The 22,376-nt window shown below is 41.8% G+C and overlaps 1 protein-coding gene and 1 non-coding gene across 3 annotated transcripts; both read left to right on the top strand.

Annotated features, from left to right (window-relative positions):
- The first annotated feature begins 75 nt into the window (after positions 1–75).
- TGDS (TDP-glucose 4,6-dehydratase) lies at positions 76–16,536 on the top strand. Of its 2 annotated transcripts, none has more exons than XM_064143896.1 (12): positions 76–426; positions 2,162–2,228; positions 2,664–2,732; positions 5,403–5,493; positions 6,404–6,546; positions 7,112–7,210; positions 7,982–8,041; positions 10,740–10,783; positions 11,559–11,724; positions 12,815–12,873; positions 15,380–15,550; positions 15,866–15,955. In XM_064143896.1, exons 1-11 carry the CDS (start codon positions 347–349, stop codon positions 15,507–15,509), a joined length of 1,008 nt encoding a protein of 335 aa, XP_063999966.1. In that variant the 5' UTR covers positions 76–346; the 3' UTR covers positions 15,510–15,550; positions 15,866–15,955. The 2 variants fall into 2 exon arrangements, with proteins under 2 accessions (XP_063999966.1, XP_063999965.1); XM_064143895.1 differs by having other exon boundaries at positions 79–426; positions 15,380–15,477; positions 15,866–16,536.
- Positions 16,537–20,372: 3,836 nt separating this feature from the next.
- On the top strand, positions 20,373–20,445 carry TRNAF-GAA (transfer RNA phenylalanine (anticodon GAA)). Its single transcript has one exon. It is a non-coding gene; the product is annotated as a tRNA-Phe (tRNA).
- Positions 20,446–22,376: the final 1,931 nt, after the last annotated feature.

Genomic DNA, 22,376 nt, shown 5'->3' on the forward strand with positions numbered 1-22,376 from the left:
GCCAGCACCGCCCCTGCCACCGTGCCGCCAGCCGCCCCCGGTACGACGTGTCCGTTGCTGGGTTTAGCCGTAAGTTGAGACCTATCGTCGCAAAAGGCGGCGGTGGCCATTGAAGGCGGCGGGAGCTATGTCTGCTCTTGGCGTGTGGCACACTCGCGGCGATGCCGCTCGCTTCCATTGCTCAGGGGAGAGGAGGGCGTTTAGCGATGTTGGATCTTGCTGTCGCCGCGGGCCTGGCCGTGAAACCTCCGGGAGAAACAGGGCCGCCTCCAGTGGTGCGCATGTGTAGGTGTGATGTGGCGGCGCAAAGCGGTACGGGGTTGAGATCCGCTACCGTAAAGCGCGGATGATGTCGGCTCTACCGATTTCCCCGGAGCTGCGGGCTTTCGAGAAGCGGCTGCTGGTGACAGGCGGCGCGGGGTTCATGTGAGTGGCCGTGCCCCAGAAGCATCCTCGCCTCTCTGCTGACCCGGGAGGGGTCTGTCTGCTTTGTGGGGGCGCATGAGGGATGTGTTAGGTGAGGGGTCCCGTGGTGCCGCCTCGCTTGCGTGTCCCCATAGGACCTGTCTCGGCTGGCTCAGAGGTCCGATTTTGCGCTGTAGGCTTCCTGTGCCTCTCTCGTATGGCGGATCTCGGTATGGGAAGCTCTGTGGAGAGAACTGAGCTGCTGCCCTGTACTTTTCTGTCCATGTTAAGGAAGTTGATGTTCGGTGAAGGGACCTCCTACTGTCGACACTAAGAGTCGATTCTCGGTCCCAGCCAGGATGGGATAAGGGGCTGGCAGTGCTTTGCGCTAGCCTGCTGTGATCACCTCCACTCCCCCGTGATACGGGCTCTGCTAGAGGCAGAGAATAATTATCAAAGTCCGCTTTAAAGCTAAAGCCTGTCAGCTTGTTCAGAGGCTGAAGCTGTGAGAAGACTCAGTTCTGGAGCCCCCATTACAAGAGAGATGCGGACATGCTGGAGCGTGTCCAGAGAAGGGCCACTGGGATGCTCAGAGAGCTGGAGCAGCTATGAGGACAGACTGAAAGAGTTGGGGCTGTTCAGTCTGAGGGAAAGGATACTCCGAGGTGACCTTCTGTGGCCTTCCAGTATCCGAAGGGGGCCTACAAAAAAGTTGGGGAGGGAATTTTTTAGGCTCTCAGGGAGTGACAGGACTAGGGGGAATGGAGCAAAGCTGGAGATGAGATTCAGAGTGGACGTGAGGAGGAAGTTGTTGAGCATGAGAGTGGTGAGAGCCTGGAATGGGTTGCCCAGGGAGGTGTTTGAGGCCCCATGCCTGGAGGTGTTTAAGGCCAGGCTGGATGAGGCTGTGGGCAGCCTGCTCTAGGGTAGGGTGTCCCTGGCCATGGCAGGGGGGTTGAGACTAGGTGATCGCTGTGGTCCCTTCCAACTCTGACTGATTCTGTGATTCTGTCATTCTGTGGCTAGATTTGTGTGTATACTCTTCAGCTTGGAGGCCCTGCTAAACCCGAACTCTCAGGGGTGAGCCTCTTGTGCACAGGACTGTACCAAAGAGAAGTTACACCTAGTAGCCAGGTTGTCATTACTTCTTACACATAGCATCAGTGTAGGAGAATCAGTGTTGCAAGTTAGGAGGGATGATGGTTTAGTTCTTGTTAATACTTGGTGTATAAAGGTAAAGAGTATAAAAGTATTTTAGGATAGTAGTTGAATCCAGTATATAATGGCTTGGGGTTTTTTAGGTGGCTGTGAGCAGTGCTGTTTTCTTTGGTTATAGCATGAACTTTTAATCAGACTTCTTAGTTTCACAACAATATGTGCTTAAGGTCATGATCAATAGAATAATGTTGATGTGTCTTAAAATACATCATAGGATCAACCAGGTTAGAAGAGACCTCCAAGATCATCCAGGCCAACCTAGCACCCAGCCCTATCCAATCAACTAGACCATGGCAATAAGTGCCTCAGCCAGGCTTTGCTTGAACACCTCCAGGGATGGCGACTCCACCACCTCCCTGGGCAGCCCATTCCAATGGCAAATCACTCTCTCTGTGAAGAACCTTTATTCTTTATTTTTTGAACTCCCCTTTTCCCTGAAGCATTTTGGTATTGCTGAGCTTGTTTGTAATTTGTTATCTCTATGTTACTGTAAAGCTAACTATACAAGTGTAAAATATGTTTTTCTTCTATCTTACAGTGCTTCACATGTAGTTGTCTCCCTAGTGAAAAACTATCCAAACTATCTGATTATAAATCTAGATAAGGTAAATAGCTTAGCTTATTTCTTGATATGGGAAGTTATTTAAAACTATCGTTAATGTAATCTATAGCGTTTGAAACTTGAAAGGGTTATTGTTGTCTAGTATGGTTTTTGTTTGGCTATCCATTTCTTCCTATGCCAAACCAAAAAGTACCTGTTGTTCATGCTTACAGTCCTGTATCCACCAGACATAAACTACTTGTAACAAAAAAAAAGTGAAGGGACCTTTTGAAACTCTAAACTTCTGGTTAAGAATTTTGGGGAGTTAGAATATCTTTTATATTTTTTTGTTTTTAAAGCTTCTTTGCATAATAGCTTTTCTTTTGAAAAAAGGATTTTACTTTGTTCTCAAACGCTCTAGTAATTAGGTTGGATCTTAGTTAGCTTATTTACATTAGCAAAGACCAGTTCATGAGATTGACTTGGTATTTCTCCATAGCTAGACTACTGTGCAAGCCTGAAGAACCTTGAAACTGTCTCTGAGAAAGAAAACTACAAGTTTATCCAGGTAACAAAGCCTTCTCTTCTAGGAATCTTGCATTCTGAACTGATCGTTATGCCTTCATACCAAGGTGATGTGGGCTCCAGAGCTACCCAAACCAATAGCCACTGCTTTCATACATGGTAAAGTTGAAATTCTTCATTGTCAAGAATGAGGCAGTGTAAGTCACATGTCAGTGTATGTAACAATCGGGTGGACATAACAGCATTTACTTCATCTCTTTACCTTGTTTCATCCACAGAAGTTGGTGATGTTCTGCCTCTTCCATGCAGTAATCTTTTGAAAGTTGACGTATTTTACCATATAATACAGGTACAGAACTGGTAAAAATGAGGCTGTAGAGATGAGTGGATTTAGGTATAATTGTTTCACTTACAATAGGTAATATGGAATCAGATTCCGCTCTTTCATGTTTCTCTGATGCTCTCTTAGATTTTTCACCTTCAAACACTGTAATTTATCATAGTCTATGGTATGCAACACATTCTTTTAGCATTAGACATCAGGCTTCATTCTTCCTTTTACTGCTGTTGATGCTGTGTAGGAACAGGGTCTCCTAGGAGTATCCAGAATATGCCTTTCCTTTTCAAAATTACACCAATTAAATTAGGTTACTGTTTCCACAGCCTTATGTCCGGACAGGAGATGGGTTTAGGTTTGCTGTTGAGATAAGCCCAGCAGTTAGAACGTTTATGTGCTGAAGCACTTCTGAGATAACAACTTTGGGGAAACTGTCAAGGTAGTAGATGTAAGTTAAACATATCTCTTATATTTTGACAGTTTCCATTATGTGATATGAAGTGTATGAATGCATTAGAAAGGCCTTGTTATCTGGGTATATATGAACATTGTTGGGGACAGCATAGAGTTCTGGAAGGCATCCTGTAAATACTCAAATTCCTATGTGAAGTAGTGGGATACTAGCAAGAAATGATGGATCTTCTGCACTAGAGTAGGAATATGTTTTCATAAAACTTAGATCAGTACAATTCATTCCAACTTTTCGGGCCCTTTTGGGTGTTTTTTTGTTTGTTTGTTTTTTGAAGGAAGTTTGATCAGAGCTTAATAGGCAGCTGATATGCAGCCAAATAATTTACACTGATAGAAAAAAATACACTGTGAAAAATAGTACCTGATAGACAAGCCTTGTGATTAGAACTGTAATGCTATTATTACTGACTGTAGGAGAGAGCAGGAAGGATAAATGCTGTAGTGGTGCTGTAGAAGAGAAGTGTGGTTTTGGAGGCTAGAGAAGTAAAACTTCAGAGGACTTTCATAAGAGGCTGTATGAAAGACACAGTTTTATTAGAAGTTCTGTTGTTGCTCATCACAGATGAGTTTGAATTTCAGAGGTGCGGGTTTTTTTTTTTGTTTGCTTTGTTTTTAAAGTAACCATTTAGTTCAAAATAATGTGTGAGCCTGAAGTATTTGCTGGAGTGTTTCAGTTCTGTTCAAGGATGAGAAGTAGGAAAATGAGTTAATTTCTCTCCCATTTCTGACATACTGTGCTTCTCTGAGGCTGTTCAGAATTGTTGCTTGCAAGCTTCTTAAAACATAGATGCATTTGAACTACTTTTAGATAATTGCCTTGTTATTGAAAATGCTGAAAAATTTAAGTTGATCAAACAGGTAAGTACCAAAAGCTTTTCCTCAGCTTGCATTTACCTTTAATGTACACCTGTTGCTTCTGCACCAAACTAAAGAATGGCTTGTGGATCGATGCCTGACGCTTTTATGGATATATCTATTAAAATACCAACAACAGCACCTCCCCAGATTACCAGAACAAGCCACAAAAGAAAGAAAATCTGTGCAAGTCATCCAATCTTAAGTGGAAATTCACTTCACCTTTTATAGTGCCACTAGGTGTCAGTGTCCGATAGCCAGACTTGCTCTACTGACATTAAGGCACTTGCTATACGTGTGTTATGTATTATTTTGAGCAACGATGCCGTTTCTAATGTTAAATAATAATGCAAATCCTGAAATAAGTTTCGTTAAGAGTGTTGCTCAAAATAGCTCTGAGGCCTGCAACAGAAGAGGGGCATGGACCTGCTGGGTCAGGTCCAGAGGAAGACCACAAAGATGATCAGTGGGCTGGAGCACCTCTCCTATGAAGACAGGCTGAAAGAATTAGGGCTGTTCATCCTGGAAAGGAGAAGGCTCTGGGGAGACCTTATATAATTACTTTTCAGTATTTGAAGGAACCTACAGGAAGGCTGGGGAAAGACTGTTTAGAAGGGCTTGTAGTGATAGGATGAGGGGCAGGGTAGAGCTAGGTTAGACATAAGGAGGAAGTTCTCTACAATGAAAGTGGTAAAGTACTGGAACAGGCTCCCCAGCAATGTGATTGAGGCCCTGTTGCTGGAGACATTAAAAATCAGAGTTGATGTGGCCCGGAGCAGCCTGATCTAGTTGGAGGTGTCCCTGCAGGGTGGTTGGACAAGATGACCTTTGAGGATCCATTGCTACCTGATGCAATCTGTGAAATTGTGATATTTATATCTGGTTTTATTTTAGACATGGCATTGATAAATCGTCCCAACCTTACCTGGTAGTGCTATTTGTATCCTGTGCTTCCTTTGTATTTTTTTCCCTTTTATGTGATGCTTAGTACAAATGAAAGCTTATTACTTTCTAACCAAAAGAATTCTTTAATTTTTTTTTCTTATTTAGGGAGATATTTGTGAACCCGATTTCATAAAACGGCTCTTTGAAACTGAGAAAATAGATATAGTCCTTCATTTTGCAGCCCAGACACATGTAGGTGAGTAATATTTTGGTATTATTATTTTCTATGAGCATGTTTGTTTGAAATATATACTGATACTTTTCATCTTTTCATATAAAACAAGGATACAGTTTGTCTTCACAAGCTACGTGATTCAAGACTTACAGAGGTTCACAGGCTTACTTTACAAAGTGCTTCATCTGATTGTTGTCTCTTTCAGTTGTGCATAAATAGTAATTCCTGGCATTTCTTTTGTGTTGTATTTTTAAATGTGCCCAGTGTACTGGTGGAGTCACGAAGGTAATGGAGAAATAATTTGTTAATAGTCTTAACTTTTAACTCAGTTTGCTCCAACTTTGCAGGAAAACCTGCTGTCTGGAAGCTGAAGAATTAAGCATAGTTCCCTTCAGAATCCTACCTGGGTGCTAAATATGTTTAGAAGCACCTATTTCAAATTACAGCTTTTTAGTAAAACTATTAATGAGAGCTATCCTTACCATACTCCTTTCACTGTGAGAACAAATTATCAAAGAATTATGCAGGAAAATACCTGGCCAGAATTGTCAGAATTAAACCAGATGCTAGTTAATTAAGATGTATATAGTACTATGTTATACAACTGTCAAAGTGACACTTTCGGTTACTGAACTTGGCCTTTCCTAGTGGAGAGGAGAGATAGTTATTATGCCACTTAAATAAACTTAGGTAATTCTGTTTCAAATGGAACCATCCATAGCCAGTAAGCTTTTGCTTCTGATTCCAGCCTCTTGTACAGACCAAGGATATTGTCTTGAAGTGTCTTTATTTAATAATGACCTTGCTGTCTGACAATCAAAGCATTAGTGTAGAAGCCCCAGTCTATATTGCAACCTTTAATATTATGCTTTGATAGGAAGCCCTATGTTGGCTAAATGTAATCAGAATTGTCTGGATTATTTTTATGTAGATCTTTCATTTTGGCGTGCCCTGGAATTCACTTACGTGAATGTTTATGGCACTAATGTGCTGGTTGCTGCTGCGCATGAAGCCAACGTGGAGAAGTTTGTCTATGTTAGTACAGATGAAGTGTATGGAGGTAGTACTGATGAGGTAAGATTAAAAATGTATGAGGGTTTTTCTAGGTTTACTAGCTTTAATCTATCTTTCCTTGGTCTCTGTAAATGTATGACTTACTGGAGCTTGTACATAAGCACTGGTTGTCTCCAGAAAGCTAAGTATCAAAACTCTCCTAAATTTTCTTTGTAGCATGCTTTATATTGAATGCCTGTTACCCGAAGCAGTGAGATAATGGACCCATTTTATTTAGGACTGAAAGGTCAATTTGCTAGCTGTAGTGCAATGGTACTCTAAGGATTGAACCTCCTTGTAAGAACTTACTATTGTACAAGATAAAAATCTTAAGGACCTGCTGTTGTGAAGTGCTTTACCAGGAGTATAAAAATATTACTGCCAGTATTCTAGCAGTCTCCTGTGTTTGATAAATACATTCTTCTGTTCCTCTTCTGCTGTAAGCAGAAGGGAGATTTTTACCAGTCTGTGGTCCTTGATATTTAGGGATTTTTTTTTAATTTCAGTTGCAACTGCAGCTTTTGTAACTTTAAGATTTATCTGGGCAAAACAAAATGAGTAAAACAAATTTCTCTTTTCATTTTAGGAATTTGATGAATCTTCACCAAAACGTCCAACAAATCCCTATGCTTCCTCTAAAGCAGCTGCAGAGTGTTCTGTTCAGTCTTACTGGGAAAGATACCAAGTAAGCTTCCTAAACTCTCAAGTCAATACTTAGGTGTCTGTGTTACATATGTAAGAGTATTAAAAAAAATCAGTACTAGTCCACACAGTGACTTTTCTGACTGCTAGTCTTCTAGTTTGGGTGTGTTGGAGGATGTCCACCACTTACTGGTGAAGATACACTGCAAGACAGTGAGAAGTCAAATGTTCTTATTTTTTTTTATTCTGAACTCTAATATCCAAAAATATTCGTTGATAAAATGGTCAAAGAGAACATTAGCAATTCGAGAAAACAGTGTTAAGTTTGAAGGAAATCCATTTATACAGAAGTAAAATATGCAAAAATAAATTTGTAGTAAGACTAGACTTGTAGTGAAAGCAAAAAAATAAAGGGAGGGGAGAGGGGAAAACTTGATTACCCAGTTTTGCTCAAGTAAAAATGTTCACACTTTTGAATACCTTAGTCTTTTGGTTTTGACATGTGTTGTTTTCCTGCAATAAGAAATAGTAAGCCAATTTCTAGTCAACCAGATAGATCATGGTGGCTCCTAAGCAAGACTGAGAGATTACAAGCATTTGTCCCTTGTGCTTCTGACGGTCTGAGGAGGCTGGAGGCCCTTGCCTGTTTGACAAAAAGCACGGATAGCTTCATTCATTCAAGTTTGTGAGGGCATGTAGATTTTTGAATAAGCACTGTAGGTATGTCAGTGTATTATTGATTGGCAGGAAGCATGCAGATTTTTACTGGTATGTATTTTCTTATGTAATGACTTTCATGTTTAATGCTTTAAAGTTCCCAGTTGTTATCACACGGAGCAGTAATGTTTATGGACCTCACCAGTATCCAGAAAAAGTAAGTTAACCCTGTGCTTTACTCTGAGCTTCAGTACACACTAATTTTGGGATGTCATGATGCTACTGTTTTCTGATTTGTCTGTCTTGCACTGTCTTGCAAATATATCTGTGTACGCTTGGCTGTGATTATCTATTTTGATCTCACACTAGTATGTCTGACCATCAACACAGTGGATGCATCTTTTTCCATTGTCAGTAAAACATCAGTTGAAGACTTCCAGTATTTACATGAATTTGACTGCAATGACTTTGTAATTTTTCAAGGGATATTTAACTGCCCTATGCTTGGTAGGGTTCACTTTCTAAGTGCATTTACTCACATGTCATGTGCTGTCATTATCAACACTCAATAAGTGAGCTAAACGTTTCAAACAGTACATTATGAGAGAGAAACATTTGGTAAAGAGATATTCCAACCTGTAATGGAACATAGATAAGATGAAGCTGTAGCAATCAGATACAAGGTAAGCAGTAGTACATGTCTTGGCTCTAATTTAAATTCCCAGAGACTCAAATATATTTGATAGAACCAATAATGATATTTTAGGGTGCCCTTCCCTCCTCCCCCTTCTTTCCCAAAAGAAAGAAATTAGCTGTAGAGAGAGGAAAAGGTAAGCACACCCAAATAAATGATCTCACTCTGATTTGGAAGTTAAAAAAAAAAGGAAGGAATGTTTAACAATAAGTTAAAAAGGTATCTGAGGTAGGGAAGCTACAAAGGTATAGGGAAAGAAAAACAAATACAAAATGTGTAAATACAACCAGATTTTTGATGGTAATGGATTTGTCTGCCTCGTGGGTGATGGCCACATGGTAAGAACCTGGAACAGGATGGTGATGCTGGTAAGCAGGGAAGCAGGGAGTGCAGAGAGAGAGAAACAGGAAGTCCCCCTGCTTTTATAGGCCTTTAGACAGGAGAGGGAGTGGGCTAACCATCACCTGGTAGCATTGAGACTCACCCCTGGGGAGGGGTCAAGATCACCTAGGGTCAGGTTCAAGGTTACTCCCCCTAGAGGGTTAACCCTGTACAGTACAGAAAGAGTTGTACTTTGCATGTGTCCATACATACCTTGTGGGCTGTTTAAAACAGTTAGTTGAGAGGGAGGTGTCTTTGCAGGCAGTACTAAGATCTGCTGTGCTAGTGAATGGACATAACACTGATAGTGATAACCATACATACACTTTTTGGAGTTTGAAGCTTCTGTGAAATGTAGCTCTATATTGAAGTTCTAAAGAGGTATACATTATTTTAAATTGATTTTTATGTGTAGGGTGTTGGGTTTTTTGCAAATTAATTTACTTTCCCCCACATCATTGCAGGTAGATAAGCGTTGGCTTATGTTTTCCACTGATCAGTGCCATAGGAAATGTCTGGCTACAGGTTGCATGATGTTGGGAGTACCTTCAGGGGATGTATCACTATTTACTTACTTTCATCATACGTGTATTCTTCCCTAAGTATTCACTTTTAGTTGCTACTAAGAGCACAGTACTAGGCTAGATGTATTTTTTTGTTTTACTTTGTATGTGTGCTCCTATGATTAGAGTAGTGTGTTAATGAAATTAAAAGAATTGGAATAGGTTTCTAGTTGTTTCAGTTTAAAAACTTCAATAGTGGGGCTAACTGCCCTGAATTTTCTGGGACATTATGCATGGATCTAAGCTTACAGCTGAACATAATATTGTAAATCTTTATGCTGTGAGCTAGTGGTTATCACTTGATCTGTGTTTGCTTAACCTTAAAATTCTCTGTTGATTCTCTTCCAAATGTAACTATTTTAATGACTCTTACTTTCTGATTGTAGATGTACTGCAATTTCCTGGAAGTTTACACTATGTTATAAACTCTAGTTGAACTCTGGTGCATTTCTGTGTGTGAAAAGCAATGGAACCATTTTCTTCTTTAAAAATGTTACATTTATAATGACTGATTTGTAATGGTTGACCAGGAGGGTTGCTTTACAATGCAAGAAATGCATCTGCTGTTGATAAAAGCAACCCTAAATCCTTGCAGTGTCCAGATTGAATGAGTTCTTTGATTATACTTAAGATAACTTAAAACTATTTAAAAGGTTTTCATGATGGTTTGGGTGTTCCCTGTCCCCCCACACTTTGGAAATCACCCAGACTTGACTCAGCCAGCTCTGGAAATTGAATGAAGCTTATTATTTACAGCTTAGCAGAATATACAAGCAGATATTTACAGTATATACAGTTATATACAGAAATATACAAGGTAAAAGGTAATACAGAAACACAACAGCCCTCCCAGACACCTGAGTCCCCAGGAGGGGCTCCCAACTGTCCCTTCAACTTCCCCCTACTGCTCTCAACCTTACCCTAGTCCCAAGGAAGAATGGAGGTTCAGACAGGGGATTAGGAAGCAAAGTGGATTAATTAAAGAAATGGCAGAGAGGGGTGAGGTTAGAGATGCAGCTCAGCCAGTTCCCCAGCAGAAGCGAGACTCCCTTATATCTGTGTTTTGATTCTTGTTTTTATACATCTCAGCAAGCCAATGAGCAAGGTAGACATCAGTCTTGTTTTCCTATAATCTAGTCCTTCTCACCAAAACATTCCAGCTATGCTCAAACTAGCACAGTTTTATTCAAATACTTAGTGGTGGAGGCCCATGTTCTTTGCAGAGTAACAGCTTCTAAAATAATAATGATTTTTTTTTTTGTTGTTCAATTACTTAGGTTATTCCAAAGTTTATATCTCTGTTGCAACAGAACAGAAAATGGTAAGAAATTTGCTTTTTTATTTGTAGTGTCTCTGCTAATTACAGTTCTAAATATGTTGTGTAATTTGTAAAATGGTAACTTTATAACCAAGTTATGAATTGCTTGTTCTTACAATAGGATTTCCTTACAGGGTTGTTTTCATGTCAGCTACATAAGGTACCTTCAGTAACTGCTTTGAGTACTGTGTCCAGTTTTGGGCTCCTCAGGTCAGGAGAGATGTTGAGGTGCTGGAATGTGTGCAGAGAAGGGTGACAAAGCTGGTGAGAGGCCTGGAACACAAATCCTATGAGAAGAGGCTGAGGGAGCTGGGGGTGTGCAGCCTGGAGAAGAGGAGGCTCAGAGGTGACCTCATTGCTGTCTACAACTACCTGAAGGGAGGTTGTAGCAAGATGGGAGTTGGTCTCTTCTGCCAGGCAACCAGCAACAGAACAAGGGGACACAGTCTCCAGTTGTGCCGGGGGGAGGTCTGGGCTGGATGTTAGGATGAAGTTGTGCACAGAGAGATTGACTTACCATTGGAATGGGCTGCCCAGGGAGGTGGTGGAGTCACTGTCCCTGGAGGTGTTGAAGAAAAGCCTGGCTGAGGCACTTAGTGCCGTGGTCTGGTTGACTGGAGAGGGCTGGATGATAGGTTGGACTAGATGATCTTGGAGGTCTCTTCCAACCTGGTTGATTCTGTGCTAACAGCAAAACTTCTTAAAACAAAAGTCTTAATAAATGGAATACTTCTATTTAACGACTAACAAAAATCTCTTTCCTTTTCCCAATTTTAAGCTGTATTCATGGTTCTGGACTTCAGAGACGGAATTTCCTTTATGCAGCAGATGTAGTAGAAGCATTCCTTACTGTCCTGAAGGAGGGAAAGCCAGGTGAAATTTATAACATTGGAACTAACTTTGAGATGTCCATTGTCCAGCTTGCTAAGGAGTTAATCCATTTAGTAAGTACACAGTTACGATGCTTGTCTTTACCAGTCACTCCACATGTATATATTATTATATGGACTACTACTATAAACCTCTTGCAGCTCTGAGAGAGCTTAGGCTTGTAGTGGATCTTAGACGGTTGTTGCTGCAGAAGGACTGACTACCCTTTCTGTGGCAGCTGTACTATGTAAATTTGCAGTACAGGCTATCATGCATTGAGCTGCTGCAGCAGTTACCCCAACTGGGACATAACTGACATGACAATTAAGTAACATTTAGTAGGGAATTTTTCATGCTGGCTGCTTCATTGTTTGTTGAGAGTGAGACACTACTGAAATCTGATCATGAATGGTTAGGCAGTTCTTGGATGAAAGACAGCTATTGGAATTTGTTTAGATAGATTAGATAATTCCAGTAGTTTGAGAACTCAAGTTTAGACAAAAGACCATTTTTGTTTGTGTGTTTTGGCTGATTGGTTGGTTTGTTTTTAACAGCCTTAAATCTGGTGTGATGGTTTGCATGTTACCTACACCACCACACTTAAGAAAATCACCCAAACTAGACTCAGCAGCTGGAAATTAAAGAATGAAGCTTTGTATTTACAGCTTAGCACAATATACAAGCAGATATTTACAATATATACAGCTAGAGACAGAAATATGCAAGTTAAAAAGTAATACAGAAACACAACAGCCCTCCCAGAAACCAGAGTCCTCAGGAGGGGCTCCCAACCACCTCCTTTCCACCCCTCTACCTTATCCCAGACTTCACCTTACGTTCAAGGTGAGTTTGGAGAATTGGCCAGGGGAGTTAGGAAGCAGACAGATTAGTTAGACAGCAAGTTAGGGAGAGAAGGGAGGCAGCCAGAAGCCAGAGAGCAACTCTGTCATCTATATTTGTGTTCTTGTTTTTATCCATCTCAGCAAGCCTATGAGTGCAGCAGACATCACCATTGTTTCCTTTTCACAGCCTATAATCTAATTCCTATCATTAAAATATTCCAGCTAAGCTCAAACTAGCACATCTGGTTAAAAAAATCTAGTTTTAAAATGTATGTTAAGACAGTGCAAAATGTGTGGTAATATTTTTTGTTTCTTTTGACAGATAAAGAAGACTACTTCAGAATCTGAAATGGAGTACTGGATGGATTATGTCAAAGACAGGTGAGAAAATAACAAAGCACACCCAGGATAGCTTTTTCCTGAAGGTTTCTGTGAGTTTGGCAAAACTCTTTTATTTTGGAAAGTGTTTCTGCTCTGTACAAAGGAAAACTTTTGAGGGAGTAAGAGCACTTTTGTTTGCCATGAAGCAGAATGTGTCTGTCATCAAACGTTTTTTCAGGCTTCTTACAGAGCAGACTTCAGTAATGAGAAGGACAAGTTTTACATGGTGACTAGATCTTTTCTTAAGGGTAGTTTAGGTGGTTATACCATTACTTTGTATTCAGTGTCACTTGAATTAGACAAATCCTGTCATGTCTCATTTAGCTTTAGTATTGTGACCTTAATGAGACTAGTTCTGACTTAGTACTTTATAGGCAAGACCCACTCTCCACAGGCAGAAATGTGCACCTACAGAGCCTAGTTAATTTTAGATTCCTATCTTAAGCTAAACCTGCTGTCTCAAAAGTAGCTGTAAAACTCCGAGGTGCCAAAGTTAGGGTGGCAGCAAAAATGATAGCTTTCATAGAAATGCTTTTGCTGTGTGTTTCCTCCATAATTTCAGGCTTGATTTGGCTCTGTTCTCTTATCTCCATTTCTTTTCTGCAGCAGCAATGAGCCTCAGCTTACTTTAGATATCATTCTCTCCAGAGTGATTATGAATTATGTATCTGCTCATAGCAGTTAAGTTTTGTTGTGGCCTTTAGAATTCTGTTCACATTTGGATTATCATGGCATCTGAAGTGTTTAAATGTACACATTTTTGGTTTTAAGAGGAAGCTTCTTCAAAATCCTGAGTGTATTGCAGGACTCTGAACACATTGCCTTAGGCTGACACAATATGAGCTTACTCTAATTTAGACTGAGATGTGTCTTCCTGTGTATTTGGCCTTGTCTTCTAATATTTAAACATAAATAAGCTTGGGAATACAAGGAATACAATACACATAGGAATACATCTTTCAAAGAATGTTGAGGTCTTACAAATGATTCTTAAGATACCTAGCTAATGATTTAATTCTGTAATGAGCTACTTAAAGGTCATGGGGGTTACTTGCCATGGAAAAATTAGTTCTGCTTCTGTTTGAGATTAGCATGTTTTAATAATGATAAGTAGCTGGTTCATCTGCTGACATAGCTTAGCTAGTGCCAGTAAAAGAGGAATGCTGGGCTAGGCTACCTAACTGCCAGGTTGTGGAAGTGAAAAATTGTGCTGTGCTTGAACATAGGTGATGTGGTTTGGGAGTTTCCCTCCCTCCACTTGGAATCACCAGTCTAGCCTTGTATGGCTGGAAGTTAATATGAAGCTCTATGTACAGCATGGCACTTACTTACAAGCATATATACAGACATGTACAATTGTATACAAGTTAAAAGTAATACAGAAATTAAACCGCCTGCCAAGACTGCCCAGGAGGGCTCCCAACTAACCCCTTCTTCTCACCTCTCTCTTATCTCAGAAATCTTAATCTTTGCAGGGAAAGCCTGGGGTGAGATGCTAAAAGCTGACAAGAAGTTAGAAGAAAAATGATTAGATTGGGTTACACAGATTCAGTCAGAGACAGTTAACTAGTGAGCAGCAAGCCACAGAATGAGACACTTTGTTGTTGTTTTGTGGTTTTATATCCCTCAGCAATCCAATGATTAATACAGACATCACTATTTTCTCTTTCACAGCCAATGTTCTAATTTCTCTCATTAAAGTATTCCAATTATCCTCAAACCAACACATAGAATCATAGAATCAACCAGGTTGGAAGAGACCTCCAAGAGCATCCAGTCCAACCTATCCCCCAGCCCTATCCAGTCAACGAGACCATGGCACTAAATGCCTCATCCAGTCTTTTCTTGAAGACCTCCAGGGACGGTGCCTCCACCACCTCCCTGGGCAGCCCATTCCAATTGCAAATCACTCTCTCTGTGATTTTTTTTTCTGTGTTGAATGCTGCAACCTGGGATTCTGCATATTCAGTGTTTCTAAGTTTGTGTAGCTAATGAGGCACTGTAATGACAATGCTTTGGAAGTCTGTATTTCAAATCTGAAATTTGTAGGCTTTCAGAGTGAAAAAAATGTGACTGAGGATACTAGAAAACACTGGTGTGTGTGGTGACTGTCTGGAGTGTTGCACATGCACTGAATCACACAATTGTAGTGGCAGCAATTTGAGTTTTGCATTCATTTTTGTGCCAATATGATGTTAATTCATGTTTATTCTAGTCAATTCTAAGTTGCTGACTGTACATGCTGAATTGTATTGTAGCTGCACTCAGCTGCTGTGTGTTTTTTGAGGGCAATATTATTTGTTCATGTTGATGGGAATTTTCAGACTTAAAGCATACCTCCTGAAGACAGTGTGAGGTACTGCATCTCTTATTAATGAAACAGTCTAATCAAATTGTTTTCAGAACAGAATTAAAGCAGTACCTCCTGAAGTGTGAGGTACTGCATCCCTAATTAATGAAAAAGTCTAACCAGGTTGTTTTCTGTGTGCATTTTGTACTTCTGCAGACCTACCAATGACCTGAGATACCCAATGAACTCAGAAAAAATGCACAATTTAGGATGGAGACCTAAAGTGCCTTGGAAAGAAGGAATAAAGAAAACAAGTAGGACTGATGGCTTTTACACTTTGATTTAGATGTGATGGGACAAGGGAAATAGGGGGAAATGGGTGCACAGGTTAGTTAATTTGAAGTAAAGAGAATGAATGTAACACTTCCATTTTACATAAAATTGGGTACTTTTTAAGTAGCTAATTTACCTGATTTTATAAAGAAAAAAATATCACATTAAAGTGTATAAAGTGCTAGAATTAATTGCTTTTTAATGCTAGACTAAGTTTAATGAAGAATTTCTAAAACTGAAACTATATATTTTTAATTTTATAGGCTACATAACTATTAGCATGTTGTTGGGCTAGGATATTGGTGGGACTGTTTGAATTTCCCTTGTGTCTCTGGCTGACTTGACTAATCAGCTTTCTCTTCATACTAGTTGAATGGTACAAGGAAAACTTTCATAACTGGAAAAACACAGAGAAAGCTTTGGAACCCTTTCCTGTGACAGAGCCATTTGCACAGCTCAGTGGTCCATAGGGTGGTGGAGAACCTGAAGGAGTTTATTCTACCTCACACAGTCTTTTCTTCGAAGCCTTCATTCCAGGTGGCCAAACCGAACTCTTAATGTATTCAAGATAAGTGAACTGTGATGAATACAGAATGACAATACAGCACACCTTGAAGAGTTTCAGCACTTTCCAAGTGGAACCTGTTAATTTCAGCTTTTGGTGCAATACTATATTCTCACTAAGTATTGATTTTAAAGAACTATACAGGGTGAAGAATATTTATTATGCTGTTAATTAGTGTAACTGAAGCCAAATCTGCCATGTTAGTAAAGACTAAATAATTCCAGTTACAGTTTTGGGGACTTTCAATGAAATTTGTTTTAGCTCTGGAATCATTCACATGCATTAGTTTGTTCTTAAAGTGTAATGTGTTATTTTTGTCACTTTAAAGATCTATTTTTTATCAAGGGGAAATACTCTGTACTTTATATGCCAAGAGTATAAATCCAGTGATACAAGCTAGATATGGTATCCATATGGTTTGATCCTTTTCTCTGTGGATGACTGATTAAACTTTTATCTACTTTGTAACTTCAAATGCCTCCCCCTCCTTTTTTCTTTTTTAATGGGGGTGTGTGTGTAAAAGTGTCAAGAAGTAGCAAGTATTCTTACTGAGATTTCCAGGAGCATTTTCTTAAACGTTGGTTTGGTTTAGATGTCATCTTTTTTACTGTATTACTGTCTCTTATATGCTTATTTCCTTTTCTTAACTGTAATTGTAACAAACTGGAAATACTGTAATAGAAACATCCCAGTGGTGTTATTTCCTGTCTGTGAAGGCTATTGATGGAGAAGAAACTGTAAACATCGTGTCCTGTGAATTGTGGATCAGTTGACTTTGTTCAGTTTCCTCTTCCACATTTTTTTCTGGTTTTGGTGATAACCATTTTAAAGATGAAACAATAGTCTATTTTTAATGTAGAGTTTTGGAGGAAACTTCAGGAAGTATGTCAATGAATCTTTTTTGAAGTTGATTTAGTAGTAAAAGTTATGATGCAGCTGCTTTCTCTCAAGTAAACACACTGAAAAAAGTAGATGAGAGTTTAAAATTTTCAGTATATAGGAAGAACTAATAAATATTCACTTTTTTTTGGCTTTGAGGTGGCAGACATAGAAGGAAAAACTTCTCTGATTATGATGGTCTGGGTGTTCCCCACCCCCCACACTTTGGAAATCTCCCAGACAAGACTCAGCTGGCTCTGGAAATATGAATGAAGCTTATATTTACAGCTAGCACAATATACAAGGAGATATTTACAGCATGTACAGTTATATACAGAAATATACAAGGTAAAAAGGTAATACATAAACACAACAGCCCTCCCAGAAACCTGAGTCCCCGGGAGGGACTCCCAACTGCCCCTTCATCTTCCCCCTACCCCTCTCGACCTTACCCCAGTCCCAAGGAAGAATGGAGGTTCAGCCAGGGAGTTAGGAAGCAAAGTGGATTAGTCCAAAATGGAGGGTGAGGTTAGAGAGTAAGATGCAGCTCAGCCAGCAGCCCAAGTGAGGTTATCTGTTTTTATTTCTTGTTCCTGTACATCTCAGCAAGCCTATGAATGAAGTAGCCATCACCATTGTTTTCCTTTCACAGCCTATAATCTCGTCCTTCTCACCAAAACATTCTAGCTAGCTTCAAACTAGTACACTGATTTATTACTGTAGCTTCTTTGCTTGGCATAGTCCTAGATCCTCCTCTTTTTTTTCTTGTGTAGATCTGCAGAAACACAGGACTAGAATGCTATGGTGTACTCAGAAATTGCTGACTTCTAAGGTCTCAAACTGGAATTTGATTCTCAAAACACAAGCATGTGCAGAAGTCCTTATCAGTGTAAGTATAGAAGGAGTGGGTCCTGGGGCATTTGCCTTAGCTTTGCCTTTAATGAGTTGCAGTAGGAAATGAACATAAAATTCAGTAGTCCTGACCCAGACAGCCTATAGGTAGTGTAGAAACAATTCTGATAGTGTTATCAGATCAGAATTACACAAAAGAAAGCAGCAGTGTGTAATTGCTGTATCAAATAGATCTTTTGAAAGTTGTTTGGAACATTTTGATGCTGGGAATGGAAACTTTGACATTTATGTGGCTATCTAAACAAGTGATATCACTGGAAGTGAAATTTTTGAAAGGATCCATTATTTTTTAGTGGAAGATGACATTTATTTAAATGTTTTTGAAGATTTAATCCTGCCAAGTGTTTAGAGATTTTTGGTTTTGGTGTTAGTAATTTTATATATATATAATGCACACACATTAAAACATATTTTAAATTGTTCATAGAATTACAGATTCAGTCAGGGCTGGAAAGGACCACAAGGATCATCTAGGGTGGCCATGGGCAGGGCCATCCTACTCTAGATCAGGCTGGCCAAAGCCACAGCTTAGACATATCAGAGAATCATCAAATAAAGATGCCTCATCCAGCCTGGCCTTAAACATGTTCAGGGATGGGGCCTCAAGCACCGACCTGGGTGAGTCCAGGCTCTCACCACTCTCAATGGTGAAGAACTTCCCCCTCACGTCCAGTCTGAACCTATCTGCCTCCAGCTTCCCTCCATTCCCCCTAGTCCTGTCACTCCCTGAGAGCCTGAGAAGTCCCCAGCTTTTTTGTAGGCCCCCTTCACATACTGAAAGGCCACAAGAAGGTCACCTGGGAGCCTCCTTTTCTGCATACTGAACAGCCCCAACTCTTTCAGTCTGTCCTCATAGCAGAGCTGCTGCAGCCCTCTGATCATCCCAGTGGCCCTTCTCTGGACACACTCCCTCTCGTGAAGATGTGCTGGAGCTTCAGAATTGGATGCAGTACTCCAGGTGGGGTCTCAGCAGAGTGGAGAAGAGAGGGAGAATCTCCACCCTTGTCATGCTGGCTTCACTTCTCCTGATGCAGCCCAGGATTTTGTTGGCCCTCCAGGCTGCAAGTGCACACTGCTGGCTCATGTTGAGCTTCTCGTCCACCAGCACTCTCAGGTCCCTCTCCTCAGGGCTGCTCTCCATCCACTCACTGCCCAGTCTGGATTTGTGCTTGGCATTGCCCCAACCCAGCTGCGGGACCTTGCACTTGGTCTTGAACCTCATGAGGTTGGCTTGTGCCCACCTCTTCAGCCTGTCCAGGTCCCTCTGGATGGGATCCCTTCCCTCCAGCATGTCTGCTGCATCACACAGCTTGGTGTCATCAGCAAGCTTGCTGAGGGTGCACTCAATGCCACTGTCCATGTCAGTGACAAAGATGTTGAACAAGAGTGGTCCCAGGACTGATCCCTGAGGGACTCTGCTTGTCACTGGCCTCCACTTGGACATGGACCTGGTGACAGCCACTCTTTGGGTGCAGTCATTAAGCCAGTTCTTTATCCATCTCGTGGTCTACCCATCAAACCCATGTGTCACCATGTTGGAGTCCAGGATGTGGTGCAAGACAGTGTTATTCTAGAAGGCTTTTGCTTTCAGCTACTTTGCTCTACATCAGGTTGACTTTGCAAATGAGTTAAATTCTTCTGTTACTGTGTAAGAGAGGTTAGTTTGGTTTGTTTTGACTAACAGAAGGGAGAAGCAGTGGACAATCTTGAGCTACATGCATGTGGCATGCAGGAAGCATCCATAATGGATGCTCTCACAGATAGCTTGGGATGTGCAAATAAACACAAACATGAGATGTGAGTGCCCAGCAGCAGCGCCAGATGTGCTGATTTGCACACTTGGGTACATCCTCTGCTTTCAACCCCCATAGCTGCAGGAATGCCATATAGAATCATAGAATCAGTCAGGGTTGGAAGGGACCAGAAGGATCATCTAGTTCCAACCCCCCTGCCATGGGCAGGGACACCCTACCCTGGATCATTTGTTCTTCAGAATAAATGCCACACAAAAAAAAAGAGAACAGACTGTTTTTTCTTGCAATTATGCTTAGTTTGGCTTTGTGATTTATGCAGACACATAGAGCTTCTCTGGAATGTGCCTCTCTGAGCAAGACTGTGGGAAAATGAGGATGGAAGTGCCTGTTCTATTCATGCCTATGGAATGTCAGCTCTGTCAAACTTCAAAATAAAGTCCCTGAAAGCACTGAAGCAAAAATACTCTCAGTGTAATAATGCTCTTGAATTCCACACAACAGTTGTTACTCCCCTAATAATCCAGGGTGCCACAGCTGAAACAGTTACTCCGATACAAAATGCCTGTATGTTATTGCTGCAATTGTCTTTGTTAAGGCGTAGTTTTATTTGCAGAGACTCGTCATAATTCGTTTGTGGTAGTCATGGTGTCCAGTGATACAGGACAAGTAACAACCGCTGTCTTAAACTGTTAAACGCAGGTATTAGCCAGATGATGCATGTGGAAGAAAACGTTACCGGTATCGCTCAGAAAAACAACGGCCGGGAGCCGAAATAGCTCAGTTGGGAGAGCGTTAGACTGAAGATCTAAAGGTCCCTGGTTCGATCCCGGGTTTCGGCAGAACGTTTTTTTCCCGCCCCGCTTCTGCCTCCCTGCGGGTAGTCACCGCCTACAAACCTCCACAGCGGCCCGGTCGGAGCCGTAGATTGCCTAACTGGTGGCGGCATTGCTCATGTCACGTCTGCAGTCATGACAGTTTGTGCAGGCGGTAAAGCTAGTAGCAGCAGGCTGCCTGCACTGTCCTAAACCTGCCAGGGCTGTTGGCTCCTTCACCTGCAATTTCTTACTGTCTTGCTCAGCTGGGTGGTGTTTCGGTTGGTTGGTGCAGAGTTTCCAATGCTTTCAGTCACATCGTTTAGGGAAACGATGCCATTTTGCCTCTGCTAAGAGTGTGGGCACTGACGATTGGCAGGCGACGGCTCTGATAAAGAAGTGCTGGTCTGCAGCCCCTCCTGTACAGGCAATTCACAGTAGGTTGGTGCGGGGCAGCACTTCAGGCCTCTGGAGTGTGTCTGAGAAAAACACTTGGAGACCATCTGCGAAGGAGGTGTCAGGGAGCCCTCCACATTCTCCATTCTGTGTTCTGTTCTGGGCCCCCGGTTTAGGAGGGACACTGAGATGCTTGAGCGTGTCCAGAGAAGGGCGACGAGGCTGGGGAGAGGCCTTGAGCACAGCCCTATGAGGAGAGGCTGAGGGAGCTGGGATTGGTTAGCCTGGAGAAGAGGAGGCTCAGGGGTGACTTTATTGCTGTCTACAACTACCTGAGGGGAGGTTGTGGCCAGGAGGAGGTTGCTCTCTTCTCTCAGGTGGCCAGCGCCAGAACGAGAGGACACAGCCTCAGGCTGCACCAGGGGAGATTTAGGCTCGAGGTGAGGAGAAAGTTCTTCACTGAGAGAGTCATTGGACACTGGAATGGGCTGCCCGGGGAGGTGGTGGAGTCGCCGTCCCTGGAGGTGTTCAAGAAAAGCCTGGCTGAGGCACTTAGTGCCATGGTCTAGTTGATTGGATAGGGCTGGGTGCTAGGTTGGACTTGGAGGTCTCTTCCAACCTGGTTGATTCTATGATTCTATGAACTGAACCCCAGAACTCATGCAGAGTTATGAAGTAGGGATGCTTTATTCAGTGCTGGGTGCAGGCAGGATGGCTCCATCAATCCTGCACACTCCATGCTGGCACAAGCCACAGTTTACGTCACAAGGGCATGCATATTCATAAGAAGAGGTAGGGTTATTACAGCTATTTCTTGGAGTTCATTAACATAGGTATTTTTCCATTCTCCACCCCAATTCCAATCCTGGTGGTCTGGAATGGTTATCTGCGATGAACATCCCCCACAGTCTTCCTCACAGGGTGTTTCTCATCTCTGGTCAGCAGAGCCTTCTTTGTTGCTGATGTCAGGATGTCCCTGCTTCTCCTTTATTTCCTGCCTGCTTTCCTTAGTCGCTGCAGGCCTGGGTCTTTACGAGATTGCTTATCAGAGATCTCCAACGAGTAGCTGCAGACACTGCTACAGCAGCCCTTGTTTAGGTTTGCAGATTATCAACGGTTTACTATAACCAAACTTCTCTACAGAGTTTGGTATTTCATGGTTTGTCAGAGACACCCTCAACACGAGCATCTGGTCTGTGAGACCTTTTTACCAGCATTCCTTGATTTCCCTTAGATCACCTCCACCGCTGCTTAGACTCGGCAGAAGAGAAAGCGAAACCGCGAGGGACAGGAGCAGGATGGCCTGGGGGGGTTGTGCCAGTGAGGGAGAGAGGCTCTCAGCAGGGCGGGAACTGGGAGGGATCAGAGGTTGCTTCTCGTCAAACTCTTGAGCAGAGGTCAAAATTCTTGGAACTCGCTATTCCTGCGCTGTCAACGGGCAGCTGAGAGTGCCCAAGAGAGCCAATGGCATCCTGGCCTGCATCAGGAACAGTGTGGCCAGTAGGACAAGGGAGGTTATTCTGCCCCTGTACTCAGCACTGCTCAGGCCACAGCTTGAGTAC

The sequence above is a fragment of the Pogoniulus pusillus genome, chromosome 5 (genome assembly GCF_015220805.1).
Source record: "Pogoniulus pusillus isolate bPogPus1 chromosome 5, bPogPus1.pri, whole genome shotgun sequence".
NCBI lineage: Eukaryota > Metazoa > Chordata > Aves > Piciformes > Lybiidae > Pogoniulus > Pogoniulus pusillus.